Genomic DNA, 20,897 nt, shown 5'->3' with positions numbered 1-20,897 from the left:
GCCTGATGAGGAGGTGCTGGCTGAGGGTGTGGGGGGTCTGAGCACCAGAAAACAGGTCTTGGGGGCTCTTCCAGAGCCTGGGCCTGGAGCCCCCAAGCCAGTGAGGCCCTCAGAGCTCAGTGGGGGTGCAGAGGATGGAGCCTCCCACAAGGGCAGGGTGAGCATTGGCTCCAGACACAGGGTCCAACGGGCCCTCGGGCAGGAATCCTGCCCCTCACAGGCTCTGCCTCAACAATGTTCCAGCCCTCCCTCAAGCTTCAGAGCTGTGTGGGGATGCTGCCCCAGGTGGACAGAGCCTGGCCCTGCAGCTCCTCTGCCCAAAGCAGCAATGAGATGGCACTGCCATGGCCGCTGCAAGGGACACCACGGAGCCTGGCTGGGGGCTCGGGGCTGGGCCCTTAAAGCGCAGCCAGAACTACTTCCGGTGGCGGGGGCAGGGAGCCAACCCCAGAACCCGCGGCCCGCACAGAAGGCTGAAGGCCGGACAGCTGCCCCAGGACTCTGCTGTCCAAGCACCTGCAGAGGGGCCACACCAGCCTCACTCGCTGCAACCAGTGGAGTGAGAGAAGACCACCTTTCCCGAGCGTGTTCGAGGATGCTGCACCCCCGCCCCCGACATCCTGGGCAGGAGTACCGCCGTCCCCCTGCGTCTTTCGCAGGGCAGCCACCACTTTGGCACAACAGGGAGGGTGGCTGCTTCATGTGAGCAGCTGGCTGCTTGGGCAGGACCGAGGTAGGGCCATTCCTCAGGGCTGTGGCCAGCCCAGGCAAGGCGTGAGGAGCCGTGGCACCTTCCATCATTCCCTCTGTTCCTGGTCACATGGGCCACGGGGAGTGGGAACCCACTAGTGTCACGGGCAGGCCAGGCTCTGATGTGGCAAAAGGGGGCCTGAGGGAGTGCTGCGGCCGGCTTCCCACGCCTCGACTGGACTGGCCACAGCCCTAAGGAATGGCCCTACCTTGGTCCTGCCCGAGCAGTAAGCCCACTTACCCGAAGCAGCCACCCTCTCTGTTCTGCCAAAGTGCGGGTCCACCCTGAAAAGATGCCTGCGCAGGCTGCTTCCACTTTCCTGAGCAGGCATCCATCTTCCGTGCAGCCCCATCCTGCCCCCAGGTTCGGGACTGGGGAAGGAAGGCCCCCCCAAAGGGACTCCTTATACTCCTTCCTCCAGCCTCCGCCAAACACCAGGGCCAGGACAAGGGCCGCCCACCACCTCCTGTGCCACTCACACGCGCTTCTGGCTTAGCAGCTGGTTCCAGACCTCCACCACGAAGCCATCGAAATGCTGGTTCTGAAAGAAGCAGTCACAGGTGAGGAGGGCCTGGAGGCCCAGGAGGGAGGGGTGGAAAGACAAGCCCGCCCCCTTCGTCTACATGGCCAGGACACGGCCTGCTCACTCACGAGGCCAGACCCAAGCCTGGGCTGTATGCCCAGAAGCACCTGTCTGGAGGAGGAAGCGTGGGGGTCCCAGAGGAACAGGAGTGGAGGTGCCCGTGCTCTCATGCATCCCGCCCACCCATGTGCCTCCTCCAACGCCACCCAGGGAGCCTGAGGGCTCCCTGACCCTTACAGCCCAAACACACTGGCAGCCAGCAGGGCTGGGTCCCCTTGCAGGACAGCAGCGGGCAGCTGGGCTTTGCCCAAGGGAAGCACTTGGCCCAACAGACAAGCCTCCCATGCCTGGGACCATCAGAGGAGCTGTAGTCAAGAAAGTCAGCAGCAGCCGCTGACACTGCCTTCGCTGGAAGATGCAGGCTGCACCAGAAGGTGCCCAAGGAGAAGCCAGGGAGGCCCAGCCAGCCAGCCAGGAGGGGCTGGGGGTGGGGTGGGGCCATGTGGGAGGGGCTGGGCCAGGAGGGGCTGGGGAGGGGCCAGGTGGGACTGGGGGTGGGGTGGGGTGGGGCCATGTGGGAGGGGCTGGGCCAGGGCCAGGTGGGCTGGGGCCATGCTCGGAGGCTGGAGCAGTACACAGGCCTCACAGGCCTCACCTTTGCCACCTGGACCACCGTCTTGCTCAGCTCCTCTATTTCATCCTCACTGTCTAAGACGTTCCGGAAGTCATCGTAAGTCCAGTCCTCAAACAGGAGCCGAGGCACTGCGGGGGCAACAGACGCATACAGGGCCAGGGCTGGGAAATGCTGGAGGGCACCCGCTGCTTGCTGCCCTCAAAGGCGCATCCCCTTGGCCTCCAGAGGGATTCCAGAGCACGCAATGATGGGCAGGCAGGCCGCCTGGAGCAGCCACAGGTCCAGAGAGGATGTCCCAGAGCCTTACAGGCTGGAAAGGGCGGGACCGTGGCAAAGGAGCAAGCAGACGCTGATGATCCTGCTGTCCAGACACCAGCTCCCCGTAGGGCTCAGCATGGGAGTGGCTCCACCTTACACGGGGGCAGCAGGGACAGACTCCGGCTGCTTCAGCTCAGCCCCATCACCTGCTCCTAGCATCTCCCAGAGCCTCTCCCTCAGCAACCCACACTCTTACTTCACTGCCTCTGAGGCTGCCACTGGATGTGGGGATACCTGCCCCTTCCTCCCCAGCCGTGAGCTACAGGGGCACAGGTGGGCCAGGGTCAGCATCACCCTCAGGCTGAGCCCAGGACTTGGCCCCAGCAGCCCCAAGAGGGCTCATCGGGTGAAGGAAGGAAAAATGGAGGCAGAAGCGAGGGCAACGCTATCAGCCAAGGAGGCCTGGCTTTGGCAGGCTACAGCCTGTGTGGGCAGAGCCCAGGACTCCAGCCAGGCCAGGGCCACCTCGCCTCTGAGCAGCCGGAATGACCTGTGCCGGAGCCCCACAGTTGGATGATCAGTAACATGGGGAGACCGCAGAGCCCACCTGTCCACCGTCGGAGGTTGTGCCATCCCGGCCTGCCGGACTCACCTATGTGCAGGCCCTTAGCATGCTTCCTGATGGCTCGCATCCACCCTGTGGGACGTGGAAGGGACAGTCAGCCCAGCCGAAGACCCAACCCACCTGAGGCAGAAAACGTGGCAGCCGCAGGATATGCAACAGGAACGGCACAGGTGGGGGAGGCGGGTGTGAGAATCCACCCTCCCCGGCCCAGGGCGGCCCTACGTACCCCCCTTCCTCACCCTACCGCCTCCTGGCCAAGGCCCCCTCCTGAACCTGCAGAGCAGCTCTCTGAGCTTGCCTCCCTGAGCTGGGACAGCTCAGGGCCTGTGGCTGGCCAGGGGGACAGGCAGCTGCATCCCAGGGCCTGGGGAAGGTCAGGGTTTCTCTGAGCTGAGGGGTGGCCAGACCCACCAGGCCTGTCACTGGCTGACACTCCATCATCTCCCCACGGTTCTCCCAGTGTCAGGGAAAAGCACTCCTGCTCTTGAACTCTGAAACCGGCTAACACTTCCCTTGCCACATCTCTGTCCGAACCGAACACAAGGCGTGGTCATGTAAACCTGGGCAGAAGTCATCAGGATATGCCATCAGGGGACAGCCTCTGCCTGAACCCCACCCTCCTCCCTGGCGCTGAGTGAAAATTGCTAGGGGAGGGACAGAGGAAAAGAAGCCAACAGCCTGTGTCCTTCACTGCCCAGAGGCTGCCTGAGTCATCGCAGTGTGTGTCCTGCACATTCGGGGTGCTGCCTGGAGGCGCGGGGAAGACCCACCTCACAGCCACCTGCACCATGGAGCAGAGCCAGGCGGACCACTCTGGCCTTGTAGAGGGTGGCACAGTGGCAACCACCTCAGGCCCTCTACCAGCCCTGCCCTGCCCCACTCACCTTCCTACCCAGTCCCAGCCCACACCATGGGCCTGCCCTCCAGGCTCAGCCACAGGGGTGAGGGCATGGGCCTTGAGGTCATGACACACACACTTAAACATGTCCACACCCACAGTCACATCTGACACACAATCTCTCCTCTCCCACATCATCGGTCTCACACTTACACACACACACACACACACACACCTGCTCTCGCACTCACACTCTTTTCAGCCTGTGGGGCAAGCACAGTCAAGCAAGAAGGATGAGAACCTTGGTCCACGTCATGGAGGCCCGTGACCTCAAACATCTCACGGCCACGTCTCTTCAGCTGCAGCCAGACGGGTGAGATCTGTGTGAACTTGCTCGCGAAGACCTTGGTGACATCGTAGCCACGGCTGTTCCACTGACAAAGGGCGGAGACATCAGATGAAGGACAGGTGAGCGAGCTCCTGCCTCACCATGGTGCTGTCATTCTGGTGGCTCTGCACGTGCCCAGGGCCGGCCAGTGTAGACAGCTGTCAGCGCTGACTCATGTCAGCTCCTGGTCTGGGGCATCCTTCCCCGGCTCTGGACTGCTGCTCACAGCCTGGGACCCAGGCCACAATATCCCTTTCACCAAAAGAAGTGACTGGTGCTCATCTCAAGCCCCGCCCTGAGCTAGCGCACACCACGGCTGCAAGCCGGCAGCTGGGAACAGCAAGAGGAGAGGAGGCTGGGTGTGAGAACCTCCCCGTCCCTGGCCGAGGAAGCACACCTGCTTCCTGACCACAGACAACCTGAGGGCCCACCTCTGGATTCAGCGGGAAACGCAGAGGTCCCGCAGCAAGCCCCGGAGAGAAGCCCAGCGCCTCATACTCCGACATCTCCCTGTGGCCTCACAGCAGCGGCAGCCCGGGGAGAGAAGACAGACCCGCATCGCTGACTGGCCAGAGGAGGCCGTCACAGGCCCAGGGCAGCCCGTCTGAGCCTCAGGACCTCCCTCTGCACTGTAAGGACCCAACTCACTGGAGTGACGTAGCCCAGTACATCTCCAGCAAAGTGTCTGTCCCGGGCCTCGGCCGAGCAGTAGCTGCGATGCTCAAGAACCACGTCCTCAGCTTTGAGGTCCGACACCACCAAACCCCGGTCTTGGACTGGCTTCTCTGAAAACTGACTCTGAAATAAAAGGAACAAGAGAAAGCTGTCAGTCATCTGTCCTCAGTGTAGACACTTCCATTCAGCCAAAAACTGAGTGTCTGGATCAACACAGTGCTGCTGACCCGGAGGCCTTGCATGGATAGGATCGAGGCCACAGCAGGGAATTCAGTTCAGACACTGGCTGCCTGTACAGGCCTTTCCCACCCTTGCTCCGGGACGGAAGGCAGGCAGATGGCTACAGTGGCTCCCTCCATGCATGTGAGGGTTGTCAGGACCAGCTCTGGCCACCTACACCCATCCAGGGCCACACTCTTTGCTGGACAAGAATGTGCCAGGTGGGCCGGGTGCAGTTGCGTACATCTGTCATCCCAGCACTTTGGGAGGCCAGGGAGGGGGTGGATCACCTGAGGTCAAGAGTTCAAGACCAGCCTGGTCAATATGGTGAAACCCCGTGTTTACTAAATATACAAAAATTAGCCAGGCATGGTGGTGGATGCCTGTAGTCCCAGCTACACGGGAGGCTGAGGCAGGAGAATTGCTTGAACCTGAGGGGCAGAGGAGTGAGCTGAGATCACGCCACCGCGCTCTAGCCTAAGCAACAGAGTGAGACTCTCTCTCAACCAAAAAAAAAAGAATGTGACATGCCAGGCAAATGCCACCCTGCTGGCCAACCACTGCCTGGCACCACCCCCGCCAATGTGACCTCTTCCTGCCATGTCACACCTCCCCCGACCCCACCTCTGCTCCTGGAAACCCTCCATCCTGCTATCAAGTCGTCTCTTCTGTCCACATTCCAGACAGGGTGGCCTGGTTCAACCTCCCCTTGACCTTGCCCCAAGGGCCCCCGTGAGAGAGAGATGCCCATCGTGTGGTGCATTTGCTCCCAGACAGCACAGAGAGCATCTGCCAGTCCAGAACTAAGTCACAGCAACAGTCCTGTGGCAGGGTCCAGCCAGCGGCATGGGGAGTGCGGGGGCTGAGGGCTGGTTCTATGAGTTCACACCCCAGCAGGTGCAAGCTCCAGGGCCACCCCAGGGGAACAGCCCAAAGAGCATGAGGCAAACAGCTCAAAGCCACGAGGGAGACAGCAACATGAAGATGCAGGTGCTTTAAGCAAGAGGCGAGGATGGAAACTGAACAGAAAACAAGCCCTGGCAGGGTGTGTGCTTCAGGCCTGTACTCCCAGCGCTTTGGGAGGCCAAGGCAGGTGGATCATGAGGTCAGGAGTTCGAGACCAGCCTGGTCAACATGGCGAAACCCTGTCTCTACCAACAATACAAAAATTAGCCGGTGTGGTGGTGGATGCTGTAATCCCAGCTACTCGGGAGGCTGAGGCGGGAGAGTTGCTTGGACCCGGGAGGTAGAGGTTGCAGTGAGCCAAGATTGCGCTCTGCACTCCAGCCTGAGCAACAGAGCGATACTTTGTCTCAACAGCAACAAAAAAGGGCCAGGTACTGTGACTCAGGCCTGTAATCCCAGCACTTTGGGAGGCCAAGGTGGGCACATCACAAGGTCAAGAGACTGAGACCATCCTGGCCAGCATAGTGAAACCGTATCTATACTAAAAAATACAAAAATTAGCTGGGTGTGATGGTGCCCACCTATAGTCCCAGCTACTTGGGAGACTGAGGGAGAAGAACCCCTTGAACCTGGGAGGCAGAGGTTGCAGTGAGCTGAGATCACGCCAGCCTGGTGACAGAGTAAGACTCCGTCTCAAAAAAAAACCAAAAAAAAAAACGAAATAAGCCCCAAGTGGGGTGAGTGGGGATGCACCCCGCTTACCCTCAAAACCTGGCTCCAGAGGCTGCTCACTCAGAGGCGCTAACTGCCCGGAGCCCCCGAACCACACAGGCTGCCTGCCAGCTGCAAGCTCATCGGGTGCCTCTGTAAGGAGCTGAGCCCCTCGAGCCTCCTGGCTCCAGGCCCCAGTGGACAGAAAGGAGAAGAAGATGATGGATCAGCCCTCAGCCAGTGCAGTCACCTCAATTCCCCAGGCCACCCCTACCTTCTCCAGCAGCGTCTTCGAGGCAGCTTTTTTGGCATCTGACTTTGACAGAGTAGTGTGAACAGGGCCGCAGGCCAGAGTAAGCCAGAGGAGTGTGAAGAGTGTCTGCATGGTAGGTGTGTCACAGTAGGGTCCGGCCTCGGGGTCCAGAGGGCTGCAGGGAGAGCAGAGCACATTCAAACAACCAGCAGAGAAATGCCACACGGGCAACCCCTCTGCGGATGGGACCACCTTCTCCTAACAGGGCCTGGGTCCTCATGGCACCGGGTGAGGCCTTGGCCACTGGGACAGAGCCCTGCCCTGGGCCAGCCCTGGCAGCCAGAGTCCATTCTCCAGTACTCCTGGGCCTCCTGACGGGGCCGCCAGTTCCTCCCAGACACTGAGAAAGGGGCTTCCTCACTACCAGACATAGAGTCCTCCCCTCGCAGCCCAAGGCCGCCCTGACCACCACTGGCCCTTCACTGGTTCCCACCTCCTCCTTCAAATCCAGGAAAACACTGGTTCCCACCTCCTCCTTCAAATCCAAAGAAAGCCCAACCATGGCAAGGCTTACGTGGAAAATAACACAGCCACAGGCCTGGCATGGAGGCTCATGCCTATAATCCCAGCACTTTGAGAGACTGAAGTGGGAAGATTACTTGAGCCCAGGAGTTCAAGATCAGCCTGGAAAACATAGTGAGATCCTACAAAAAAATTAAAATTGGCCGGGCATGGTGGCTTATGCCTGTAATCCCAGCACTTTGGGAGGCCGAGGCAGGTGGATCATGAGGTCAGGAGTTCGAGACCAGCCTGGCCAAAATAGTGAAACTCCATCTCTACTAAAAATACAAAAATTGGCCAGGCACGGTGGCTCATGCCTTAATCTCAGTACTTTGGGAGGCTGAGGCGGGCGGATCACCAGGTCAGGAGATCGAGACTATCCTGGCCAACATGGTGAAACCCCATTTGTACTAAAAATGCAAAAATATTAGCTGGGTGTGGTGGCGTGTGCCTGTAGTCCCAGCTACTCGGGAGGCCGAGGCAGGAGAACTGCTTGAACCCAGGAGGCAGAGATTGCAATAAGCAGAGATTGTGTCACTGCACTACAGCCTGGGCAACAGTGTGAGACTCCGTCTAAAAAAAAAAACTGCTGGGTGTGGTGGCGGGAGCCTGTAATCCCAGCTACTCGGGAGACTGAGGCAGCAGAATCGCCTGAACCCAGGAGGCAAAGGCTGCAGTGAGCCGAGATTGCTCCATTGCACTCCAGCCTGAGCGACAGAGCAAGACTCTGTCTCATAAAAAATAAAAAATAAAAATTTAGGCCAGGGGCAGTGGTTCATGCCTGTAATCCAAGAACTTTGGGAGGCCTAGGCAAGCAGCTCATCTGAGGTCAGGAGTTTGAGACCAGCCTGACCAAGATGGTGAAACCGCGTTTCTACTAAAAACATAAAAATTAGCCAGGCATGATGGCTAATGCCTGTAATCCCAACTACTAGGGAGGCTGAGGCAGGAGAATCGCTTGAACCTGGGAGGTGGAGGTTGCAGTGAGCTGAGGTCTCACCATCACACTCCAGCGTGGGCAACAAGAGCAAAACTCTTTTCAAAAGAAGAGGCCAGGCATGGTGGTTCACACCTGTAATCCCAGCACTTTGGGAGGCCGAGGTGGGCAGATCACGAGGTCAAGAGATTGAGACCATCCTGCCAACACGGTGAAACCCCGGCTCTACTAAAAATACAAAAATTAGCTGGGCGTGGTGGTGCACGCCTGTAGTCCCAGCCACTCGGGAGGCTGAGGCAGGAGAACTGCTTGAATGGGGGTGGAGGGGCAGGGGTGTGAGGTCGTGCCACTGCACTCCAACCTGGCGACAGAGCAAGACTCTGTCTCTCAAAACAAACAGAAAGTTGTAGGCTCTGAGAAGCCTACAATAATACTAACGACGACGATGCCGGTACCGCAGAAGCACTAGGAGAAAACACGGATACTTATCTATACACTCTCGGGTTGGAGGAGGCTTTTCCAGGTATGTGAGCAATGGGAGAGATCACGAACGATGATGCGGCTAGAGTAGAACTACATAAAAATGTAAAAATTTCTTTCAGAAAATAAAAAAGTAAATATGAGGGCAAATAATAAACCAGAAAAAGTATTTGAAAAATACTTGACAACGAATTTCTAACCACAATCTATTCGTAATACGCAAATAAATCTTACAAATCAAGAAAAGGCTCTCTAATAGAAAAATGTCCCATGGCGAGGCACAGTGGCTCACGCCTATAATCCCAGGACTTTTGGAGGCCGAGGCGCGCGGATCACCTGAGATCGGGCAGTTGAGACCAGCCTGGTCAACATGGGACAACCTCATCCTTATTAAAAATACAAAAATTAGCCGGGCGTGTGCTGGGCACGTGTAATCCCAGCTACTCGGGAGGCTGAGGCAGGAGAATCTGTTGAACTTGGAAGGCAGAGATTGCAGTGAGCCAAGATCATGTCATTGCAATCCAGCCTGGGCAACAAGAGTGAAACTCCACCCACCCCCCAAAATAACAAATGAGAAGGATATAAAAGAGACATTCAGAGCCCCAGAAATGAGCAGCTTAGCTTGACTGTCGATCAAAGAGCCAAACACTGAACTAAGACGGCATCACACCCGTGTATGAAGGAGGAAGGCAAAGTGGTATCACAGAACCTGGCCACCAGCGACCCTACTGAGCTGTCAGTGGGAATTAGTGAGAAAACCGCTTCCGACGACAGTCTGCTCATGAATACACCTTGCAACATGCATTTTCTTTTTCACTTCTTCTTGTTACTTTGTTTTGCTTTTTTCTTTCTCCAACATGCTTTTCATTTCTTTCACAAATTCCACTCTGGGGGACTTATTTATTTATTTATTTTAAGATAGAGTCTCGCTCTGTTTCCCAGGCTGGAGTGCACTGGTGCCATCTCAGCTCACTGCAACCTCCACCCCCAGGGTTCAAGCAATTCTCCTACCTCAGCCTCCCAAGTAGCTGGGATTGCAGGCACGAGCCACCACGCCCGGCTAGCTTTTCTGTTTTTAGTAGAGGTGGAGTGCTGCCATGTTGGGCAGGCTGATCTTAAGCTCCTGGACTCCAGTGATCCACCTGCCTCCCAAAATACTGTGATTACGAGCATGAGCCACTGCGCCCAGCCACAGGATTTTCCACATATGCAGAAAACCTGAGGATGTTCATGGACCTGGCACACCCAGATGCTGGAACACCGACAGACACTGCCATGCTCTCAACATGCCAGTCGGCACACAGACACTATAAAGCAGCACTTACACAGCCAGTCCCACAGAAAAAGCATGATGTGAGGTACACTAAAAAGCAGATGAAGCCGGGCATAGTGGCTCACGCCTGTAATCCCAGCATTTTGGGAGGCCGAGGTGAAAGGATCACCTGAGGTCAGGAGTTCAAGACCAGCCTGACCAACAAGGTGAAACCCCATCTCTACTAAAAATACAAAAATTAGCTGGGCATGGTGGTGCACACCTGTAATCCCAGCTACTTAGAAGGCTAAGGCAGGAGAATCCCTTGAACCTGTGAGGTAGAGGTTATGGTGAGCCAAGATGGTGCCACTGCACTCCAGCCTGGGCAACAGAGCAAGACTCCATCTCAAAAAAAAAAAAAAAAAAGGGGCCAGGTGTGGTGGTTCACACCTGTAATCCCAGCACTTTCGGAGGCTGAGGTGGGTGGATCATGAGGTCAGGAGTTCAAGACCAGGCTAGCCAAGATGGTGAGACCCCTATCTCTACTAAAAATACAAAAATTAGCCAGGTGTGGTGACACCCGCCTGTAATCCCAGTTACTCAGGAGGCTGAGGCAGGAGAATCACTTGAACCCAGGAGGTGGAGGTTGTGTTGAGCCAAGATTGTCACTGCACTCCAGCCTAGATGACAGAGCAAGACTGTGTCTCAAAAAAAAAAAAAAAAGCAAATCATGTCCCCTTAATGTGGAAGCTTTAGAAACAAAACAAAAAAGTAAATGAACAGGCTGCCCGGAATCACCGGTCACACGATCAGACTGCCCGGAATCACCTGTCACACGATCAGACTGCCCGGAATCACCGGTCACACCAACAGACTGCCCGGAATCACCGGTCACACCAACAGGCTGCCCGGAATCACCGGTCACACGATCAGACTGCCCCAAATCACCGGTCACACCAACAGGCTGCCCGGAATCACCGGTCACACCAACAGGCTGCCCGGAATCACCGGTCACACCAACAGGCTGCCCGGAATCACCGGTCACACGATCAGGCTGCCCGGAATCACCGGTCACACCAACAGGCCGCCCGGAATCACCTGTCACACGATCAGGCTGCCCGGAATCACCGGTCACACCAACAGGCCGCCCGGAATCACCTGTCACACGATCAGGCTGCCCGGAATCACCGGTCACACCAACAGGCCGCCCGGAATCACCTGTCACACGATCAGACTGCCCGGAATCACCGGTCACACCAACAGGCTGCCCGGAATCACCTGTCACACGATCAGACTGCCCGGAATCACCGGTCACACCAACAGGCTGCCCGGAATCACCGGTCACACCAACAGGCTGCCCGGAATCACCGGTCACACCAACAGGCTGCCCGGAATCACCTGTCACACGATCAGACTGCCCGGAATCACCGGTCACACCAACAGGCTGCCCGGAATCACCGGTCACACGATCAGACTGCCCGGAATCACCGGTCACACCAACAGGCTGCCCGGAATCACCGGTCACACCAACAGGCTGCCCGGAATCACCGGTCACACGATCAGACTGCCCGGAATCACCGGTCACACCAACAGGCTGCCCGGAATCACCTGTCACACGATCAGACTGCCCGGAATCACCGGTCACACCAACAGGCTGCCCGGAATCACCGGTCACACCAACAGGCTGCCCGGAATCACCTGTCACACGATCAGACTGCCCGGAATCACCGGTCACACCAACAGGCTGCCCGGAATCACCGGTCACACCAACAGGCTGCCCGGAATCACCGGTCACACGATCAGACTGCCCGGAATCACCGGTCACACCAACAGGCTGCCCGGAATCACCTGTCACACGATCAGACTGCCCGGAATCACCGGTCACACGATCAGGCTGCCCGGAATCACTGGTCACACCAACAGGCTGCCCGGAATCACCTGTCACACGATCAGACTGCCCGGAATCACCGGTCACACCAACAGGCTGCCCGGAATCACCGGTCACACCAACAGGCTGCCCGGAATCACCGGTCATATGAAGAGGATGTCCAGAATTACAGGTCATTGTGTTTCTTCTCTTTTGCTTTATCTGTATCTTCTGGTCTTCCCGCACTAAACTTTTATTATGCTGTTCATTTTTAGTTTCTGGGACCACCCACAAAAGTGATTCTGCTTTCTTTCACTGGGGTTGCGGGGGTGTCGGGGGGAAGTTGAACCACCACCATAATCCAGCCGGGCTGTTAGTCCTTCATGAAGCTTCAGGACACTGCTGGGAAGAAGCTCTTGGCTAGTTTCACAGTTGCGGCACCAATCACCCCTGTAAATCAGCTGAGGAGGCCACATAGCCTGGGCAGAGGTAGAGACCTGGCAGGTGGGCAGCTGGAGGCCAGCCTAGCCCACTACCCAGCAGGTGGGCACACGGCCTTTCCCTGGGTCACAGGCTCCTGATATAGGAGCTCTGGCCCAAGAGGCTCTGGGAACCCCAGCCAGGCAGGTGCTCCTGTCAGAAGGTGCTGCCAGAGCCTTCTACAGTGCCTACCCTCCTACCCAAAGGCCAGGAACCTGATTCACTTTCTCTGAAACTGTCCCTTGACCTGCTTCCTTCTGCAGAGGCGCATGCTGCCCCACGTTGCCCTGTCTCTTCCCTGGGTGAGACTAGGGCTCCTGGTGCAGACCGAGGGGAGTGTGGCCGCCCCCCGACAGGGAGCTTCTGTGCTTTGGTACCAAATACAGCCACCTGTGTGGAGAGAACATCGTTCTGGAGCAAGGTCAACCAGTGAAGCTCCCCCACCTAGGAGGCAGGGAGCCACAAGACAACCTAGGCTGTAGGCTTATGAGGAGTTAGGAAGGGAACTCCCAGGGCAAGCACAGCAGCACCCAGTACACGGAGCCACAGGCAAAGGCAGTGAGTGTCCGAACAGCCAGCCACAGCAGTTCTGAGAGGGTGTGTGTGCGGGTGGGGGGGGGGACGATAAGAAGACCCAGGAACAGGTCACCACCCTGTGCCCCCGGCCCCCAACATCTCCAGCCCCTCTCTTCAGTGACACATTCCAGAATCAAAACCAAGGGCAGCTGCCGCCACCTCCTCCCAGCCCCACTACCTTCCTGCTGCAGCTGACAGGCTTGGTCTGAGTCAGCAACGCGCCAGGGAAGGTGGGGAGGGTTCTGACCATGGCACAGGGAAGACGACCCAGATTCACTTGCCTGGCCAGGCTCAAACAGCGGCTGCCTCAGCTCCAGGCACCCTGTCTCTGACCCCAGCCCATTCCATGACCACCGGCTCCTCTCTTTTCTGAGTAGGTGCCTGGGTCAGGGAGGAAGGAAAGGAATGAAAAACCAAACAGGAGGTGGTTTTCCAGGGGAGTGGTCCACGGGTAACTTGAGGGCACACCCAGGTGCCCAATGACCAACCACTATGGGGTTGGGTCTCTGCCCCTACCTGCGGTCCTGCAGCTTGGAAACAGGGCCACTGTCCACCCACCTAGAGGCCCTTGTGCCTATGACCACCCTGCCCCCGGACCTGTGATTTCACACTTCAGGGAAGAAAGAGGAAAGGGTGGGGGTGGAGTTGATCTAGCCACGTGGAAGAGGAAGACAGTCCTGCCAGCTTGTGTGCAGCAGAGGGAGCACTAGAAGAAGCTGACTGAGCACAAGGCCAGCGTGGGTCCTGCCTCTGTCCCCGGCACCCAGCTCATCAGCTCTGCCATGAAGCGCTTGGATACAGGATGCCTACAAGTGCTGAGCTGCTTCTCTGACTTGCCATGGAACTTTACAGACAACTGCCCCAGGACACGCTGTGTGTGATGCGTGAGGGGTGCTCACACTGCAACCAGGCCTTGTCTGGGCTTTGGCACCTCCCCGGCTCCCCAGTGCCCACTGGCTGCTCTGCTGAGGCCATGACATGAGACCTTCTGTGTCATGCTCCTCACATAACACAGACTCCCAGACTCACACAGACTGCGTTCCTGCATCAAAACGTGTTTCCTCCCCAAATGCCAAAGACCTTCCCTGGGGCAGAACGGCCCCGCACACAGAAGGAACGTGGTGTGCTATGAAGAGGCACAGGCCCCGACCCTAGTCACCCAAAGGGGTCTTAGAACCCACTCTGTAATAAGCTAAGGTGGAGAGGCCACTGCTCCCCCCCCTTTTCCTGGGGTCCCAGGTTGTAGCTCCGGACTGCCTTGGTGGGGATAGAAAGGATGGGAGTCACAGCAGCGGCTCTGCAGCGTTTACCGTGGAGACCAGCAGTAAGAAATGCACATTAGGGGCCAGGCGCGGTGGTTCACGCCTATAATCCCAGCACTTTGGGAGGCCGAGGCGGGTGGATCACGAGGTCAAGAGATCGAGACCATCCTGGTCAACAAGGTGAAACCCCGTCTCTACTAAAAATACAAAAATTAGCTGGGCATGGTGGCATGCGCCTGTAGTCCCAGCTACTTGGGAGGCTGAGGCAGGGGAATTGCTTGAACCCAGGAGTCGGAGGTTGTAGTGAGCCGATTGTGCCATTGCACTCCAGCCTGGGTAACAAGAGCGAAACTCCATCTCAAAAAAAAAAAAAAAAAAAAATGCGCATTAGGTCACAGCCCGGCACACGTGTGTCGTGTGCGCACACGTGCTGTGTGTGTGTCTGTGTATCATGCGTACACATGTGCTGTGCGCATGTGCCCGTGTGTCATGCGTGCACACGTGCTCTATGCATGTGCCCGTGTCATGCATGCACACGTGCTGTGCGCGTGTGCCCGTGTCATGTGTGCACACGTGTGCATGTGCCCGTCATGTGCGCACGTGCTGTGCGTGTGTGCTCACGTGTCATGTGCACACGTGCTGTGTGCATGTGCCCGTGTCATGTGTACACACGTGCTGTGCGCGTGTGCCCGTGTCATGTGTACACACGTGCTGTGCGCGTGTGCCCGTGTCATGTGTACACACGTGCTGTGCGCGTGTGCCCATGTGTGTCATGTGTACACACGTGCTGTGCGCGTGTGCCCGTGTGTCATGTGTGCACACGTGCTGTGCGCGTGTGTCATGTGTACACACGTGCTGTGCATGTGTCCGTGTGTGTCATGTGTACACACGTGCTGTGCGCGTGTGCTCGTGTGTGGAGCCACAGCAGCCAGTCGGAGCTGACCCCGGAAGAACCGGCGCATGTGGCTCTGGCCTGTGAGCCCAGCACTCCGGGAGCCGGGGTTCCTGACCGCTTTTGGCGACACGGAGGCCCGGTCTCTACAGAAACTGTCTTTCTCCGGGGTGCGGGCGCACACCCGTCTCCCACGTGGCTAGGAGCTGGGAGGCTGCCGAGGCAGGCGGGTCACCCTCCGGTCCGGACAGTCCACAGCCCTGGAACCTTCGAGGGTGGGGGCTGAGCCAACGGTGGGATCCGATGCGTCCACCCGTCCTGCCCCTCACCCGGCAGCAGCCCGCCCGGAGCCTCCGCTCCCCTGGGGGTCCTGGGGACCCGCCGGCCGCCACTGCGCCCCACGAGCCGCGCGCCCACACACCCGCCGGCCACATCCCTGGTGTGCACACCCCGGACCCTTCCACGCAGCGCGCCTCGCTCTCAGGCTCGCTCCCACTCGCGGTGCCAGACGCGCGCCCCGCCCTCCGCCCCTGCCCTGCTCACCCCGCCCTGCTCACCCCGCCCCTGCCCTGCTCACCCCGCCCCGCCCCTGCCCTGCTCACCCCGCCCCTGCCCTGCTCACCCCGCCCCGCCCCTGCCCTGCTCACCCCGCCCCGCCCCTGCTCACCCCGCCCCTGCCCTGCTCACCCCGCCCCTGCCCTGCTCACCCCGCCCCGCCCCTGCCCTGCTCACCCCGCCCCTGCCCTGCTCACCCCGCCCCGCCCCTGCCCTGCTCACCCCGCCCCGCCCCTGCCCTGCTCACCCCGCCCCTGCCCTGCTCACCCCGCCCCGCCCCTGCCCTGCTCACCCCGCCCCGCCCCTGCTCACCCCGCCCCTGCCCTGCTCACCCCGCCCCTGCCCCGCTCACCCCGCCCCTGCCCTGCTCACCCCGCCCCGCCCCTGCCCTGCTCACCCCGCCCCTGCCCTGCTCACCCCGCCCCGCCCCTGCCCTGCTCACCCCGCCCCGCCCCTGCTCACCCCGCCCCTGCCCTGCTCACCCCGCCCCGCCCCTGCTCACCCCGCCCCTGCCCCGCTCACCCCGCCCCGCCCCTGCACCCTCACACACGCCCCTCACACACTCGCTCCCTCACACGCCCGCCCGGCGTCGCCCGCTACCCACGCCCGTCCCGTCCGGGGCGGAGCCTCGCTGCCCGGAGCGCCCACCTCGCGGAAGGGACACTGAGGCCGTGCAAGGAGGAGGAGCAGGGGCGGCCGCCGCGGGGCTCACCTGCATGTCAGGGAGGCCGGGCGGCCACACACGCTCGGCCTGAGGCCGCTCCAGCCCGCCGGAAGTCCCGCCCCAGAGGCCCGCGCGCTGCCGCTGCGCACGGCACGCTGGGACGGGGAGGGGCGGGTCGAAAGGCGGAAAGGGGCGGGGCCTGTCGGCCGGAGAGGCGGGGAAGGGGCGGGGCCTTGGGAATGGCGACCCCGGGGCTGGAACGTTCAGCTTACGCGCCCCTAGTGCTCGCGCTGGAGCCGCCTCCCAGGCTCCCGTCCCAGGGAGCGCCGGGTCCCCGGGGCCGCGGCTCCTAGGCAGTCCTGGCGTGGGGTCGCGCGGGGCCTCCGGCTACGGGGCCTCTGCCGGGCTGGGCGGGCCGGGGGTACCGCGCGGTGGGCTCGGCCCTGGCACGCTGCTCCCGAGACCCGGAGTCACGGCTCCCGGCGCCCCCCACGGTCCCCCCGCACCGCCGCCGGGCCGGGCCATCTCCATCCCCAGGCCGATGGCGCCCACGACGGAGTCTCCGCGGTACGGCCCGAAACCCACGCTGCCTGGGTCGGCACCCGGGCCCTGCACAGCTCAGCGGCCGGAGCCCGCGGGGGCAGACGGAGTTCCCGCCGCAGCCCCTCGCGCTTGCGTGGACGCGCGCGTGGCCAGCACTTTCCCGCCCAGCGCATCTTACACGGCACCGGCTGTCCGTCCCCCGCCCCCGGCCCCAGCCGTTCCCAGCGCAGTTTCCTGCAGAAAACCGCACATCGGGCCCGCCCTGACCCGCCCGGCGGGTCCTGGGGCGCGCGTGGGCCCCGCGACACCCTGCACAGCTGCTTCCCCATTTCTGCTGCTCCGGAGGGGTTCTCCTTAAACGAAGCTTTGTTCTTTCTTTCTAGTCACGTTTCCTTCTTTCCCTTCCCGGTATTTCCTGCCAGCTGACGCCCACGCCTTCCCAGAAGGGGTTGGGGGCCGGACGCAGTGCCCACGCACGTCCCCCCACCAGCTGCTGGCTTTCACCCAGCTCAGCACTCGCACTCAGCAAACGGCCTGGATGGTGGCCTGAAGCCCGGCCTTTGCGGGTGAAGACAGCAAGTCTGCGGAGCTTGGGAGAGGGTCCCAGTAAGCTGTGCCAGGTATCCTCAGGGATACGCAGTCCTGGCAATGCTAAAAAGGGCATGGCAGCATCCAACCCCTCTTAGGAAAGGCACTTAGCCGTTTTAGAATCTCATTGAGGTCAGATGTCTTTGGCACTAAAGAATTGCAGAATCAGGCCGGGCGCCTGTAATCCCAGCACTTTGGGAGGCCGAGACGGGTTGATCACGAGGTCGAGAGATCGAGACCATCCTGGTCAACATGGTGAAACTCCGTCTCTACTAAAGATACAAAAAATTAGCTGGGCGTGGCGGCGCGTGCCTGTAATCCCAGCTACTTGGGAGGCTGAGGCAGGAGAATTGCCTGAACCCAGGAGGCGGAGGTTGCGGTGAGCCGAGATCGCGCCATTGCACTCCAGCCTGGGTAACAAGAGCAAAACTCCGTCTCAAAAAAAAAAAAAGAATTGCAGAATCAGCCGGGGTGGTGGCTCCCGCCTGTAATCCCAGCACTTTGGGAGGCTGAGGCCGACGGATCACTTGAGGTCAGGAGTGCAAGACCAGCCTGGCCAACATGGTGCAACCCTGTCTCTAGTAAAATTATAAAAAAATTAGCCCGATAGATATGATGGCTGGTGCCTGTAATCCCAGCTACTCCAGAGGCTGAGACATGAGAATTGCTTGAACCTGGGAGGTGGAGGTTACTCTGTACTCCAGCCTGGGCAACAGAGCAAGACTCAGTCTCAAAAAAAAAAAAGAAAAGAAAAGAAAAGAAAGAAAGAAATCAATTGCAGAATCTACTCAGGGTGCACTCTGGGCCAGAACTGCAGACCCTAAGACCGGATGGTACGCACAGATGGGAGGATGGGAAGCCCAGAACCAGGGCTACCACTGGGCAGGGTTCCTGGGGGAGTCTTATCAGTTGCCAGCACAAAGCCATCAGCATGTTTTTGTAACATCTAAGATAACTGTGGTTCACCACATTTAAAATTTGAATCCGTTAAGTTGTATGAGTTCTTAGCCAGGTTCGGTGGCTCACGCCTGTAATCTAAACTCTTTGGGAGGCCCAGGCAGGAGAATCACCGCCCCCGCCACCAAAAAAAAGTATTACAATGAAACAGGGTTTTGCTCTGTCACCCAGGCTGGCGTGCACTGGATCACGGTTCACTGCAGCCTCGACCTCCTGGGCTAAGCAATCCTCCTGCCTCGGCCTCCCCAAATGTGGGATTATAGATGTGAGCCACTTCACCAGGCCAATGCATTTACTGAGTTACTGAAGCAACAGTGATTCTGTTGTCAATTCAGATACCCTAAAGTATGCAAAAAGGAGTGAAAAGAGACTTAATTTATAAATTGTTTGTAATGTTGAAAATTGCTTAAATGGCCAGGTGCGGTGGCTCACTCCTGTAATCTCAGCACTTTGGGAGGCTGAGGTGGGTGGATCCCCTGAGGTCAGGAGCTCGAGACCAGCCTGGCCAACACGGTGACACCCCATCTCGTTAAAAAAAAAAAAATACAAAAATTAGCTAGGCATAGTGGCGGGCACATGTAATCCCAGCTACTCGGGAGGCTGAGGCAGGAAAATCACTTGAACACAGGAAGTGGAGGTCGCAGTGTGCTGAGATTGTGTCACTGCACTCCAGCCTGGGCAACAAGAGCAAGACTCCATTTCAGAAGAAAAAAAAAAAAAAAAAAGAAAGAAAATTGCTTAATTGAGTTTGTGGATGGGACCAAACATTATGCAGAGGCCTCTTTAAAGTGACTGTGGGCAGGCGATGTGGCTCACGCATGCAATCCCCGCTCTTTGGAAGACCGAGGCAGGTGGATCACTTGAGCCCAGGAGTTTGAGACCTGTCTGGGCAACATGGTGAAATCCCGTCTCTACTAAAAATATAAAAAAAGTTAATCGGGCGTGGTGGCGTGTGCCTGTAATCCCAGCTACTCAGGGGGTGAGGCAGGAGAATCGCTCGAACCTGGGAGGCAGAGGTTGCAGTGAGTCCAGATGGTGCCACAGCACTCCAGCCTGGGTGATAGAGTGAGACTCCATCTCAAAAAAAAAAAATAAAGTGACTGTAAAATCTTCTAGGCTTACAAACGGAGTAATAGGTGTTTGTAAAATTGAACTTAACCGGTTAATAAATTCGGTTTTGAATTTATACCTTCAGTTCATTGAAATTAAATTTCGATAAATCAAATGCTAGTTGTTGTAATTTAATGTAAATCCAAGCATAGCCACCTTGCCCAGGCACTAAGGCAGCCCTCAGCCCCCATTCCCAGCCCTCCCTACGAGGGGTGGGTATGGGGTGCCCTGGCAGAGGTCCAGGGTCTGCCCTGCAGGCCCAGGTCTGACCTGCCCTGAGGCCGTCCTGCTTGCCCCTGGCCTGTCTGTAGGGGCATGAGGGGACAGAGGAGGGCAGAGGCAGCCCCGTGGAGTGAGGGGGCTTGTGGAGATGAGCCTTTCTGCTGCTGAGTGGATTCCTGGCTCCTGCTTTGGGACACCCCATCCCTTGCCTGAGTCCCCAGCCTGAGGACGCCTCTCAGAGACATTCTCAAAAGCACTCGCAGGCTGGGTGTGGTGGCTCATCCCTGTAATCCCAGCACTTTGGGAGGCTGAGGTGGGAGGATCGCTTGAGCCCAGGAGGTCAAGGTGGCAGTGAGCCATGATTGCACAGCCACACTCTAGCCTGGGTGACAGATAGGACCCTGTCTCAGGGAAAAAAAAAAAAAAAAAAAAACCACTCACACCTGGTTGTTGGAGGTACCTGGTGGCTGTGGGGTCTTTGGGGCCGGGCTATGTCTTCCCCAGGCTGGCCAGTGCTCTCGGACGCTTCTCATGTGCAGAGTCAGCATGGGCAGGGCCTTTCCCGACAGTGGCAGCCCCGTGACTGTGTCCTGTTCTGAGTAGGAGACCTTGGCCTGGGTCACCCAGAGGGCAGGACCCGGGCCAGGGTTGCTGACCATGTCCTGTCACTCCTAGGCCTTGAAACATTCCAATGTAGAGGCCGGAAGCCCAGGAAGAGAGGGACAGAGGGACACGCACCAGCAGTCCCTGCTGCCGAGCGCTCCCCACCTGTGGATGGAGACATCCTCTCTGGGTGCTGCCATAAGCAAATCCAGGGCAAGCGGGAGGGGAAGTAGCACGCTCACGCCCGGCGGAAGCTTCTGGAGCCAGTGTCAGAGCCAGCACAGCAGATATCTGTCTGTGTCCCATGTGTGGGCCCCCATGGCCCAGCTGGCCCTGGCCAGTGACAGTTGCGTGTAGGTGTCTGGTTGGCTGCCGGGCTGATGTGGAACCCCGAGGCCGGCATCTGTGGTGGCACGTGGCCCTAGCTTTGTGGATTTGCCCTTTGCAAAGGGCTGTGTGTGTCATCGTGGGTTTCAAGCTTCTCACTCTCCCACAGCCAACTTAAAG

The 20,897-nt window shown here is 58.6% G+C and overlaps 1 protein-coding gene across 9 annotated transcripts in view; it reads right to left on the bottom strand.

The window, feature by feature from the left end:
* The window catches only part of CHID1 (chitinase domain containing 1), a 43,577-nt gene extending 23,257 nt beyond the window's left edge, over positions 1-20,320 (bottom strand). For 3 of the 9 annotated variants that reach the window (XM_054241252.2, XM_035263837.3, XM_035263841.3), the window contains exons 1-7: positions 16,416-16,489; positions 6,863-7,016; positions 4,726-4,875; positions 3,991-4,123; positions 2,879-2,923; positions 1,990-2,096; positions 1,231-1,292 (exon numbers count right to left, since the gene is read on the bottom strand). In XM_054241252.2, the coding sequence (XP_054097227.1) occupies positions 1,231-1,292; positions 1,990-2,096; positions 2,879-2,923; positions 3,991-4,123; positions 4,726-4,875; positions 6,863-6,973 (608 nt within the window). In that variant the 5' untranslated portion in view covers positions 6,974-7,016; positions 16,416-16,489. Of the gene's footprint in view, positions 1-1,230; positions 1,293-1,989; positions 2,097-2,878; positions 2,924-3,990; positions 4,124-4,725; positions 4,876-6,862; positions 8,913-16,351; positions 16,490-20,247 lie in introns of those variants that run through there. The other 6 variants (XM_054241255.2, XM_078341810.1, XM_054241253.2 and 3 more) reach the window with 3 other exon arrangements.
* Between the last annotated feature and the right edge of the window lie 577 nt (positions 20,321-20,897).

Source organism: Callithrix jacchus, chromosome 10 (genome assembly GCF_049354715.1).
Source record: "Callithrix jacchus isolate 240 chromosome 10, calJac240_pri, whole genome shotgun sequence".
Taxonomy (NCBI): Eukaryota; Metazoa; Chordata; class Mammalia; order Primates; family Cebidae; genus Callithrix; species Callithrix jacchus.
The sequence above is the reverse complement of the archived record's forward strand: the minus strand, read 5'-3'. Positions and strand labels throughout refer to the sequence as shown.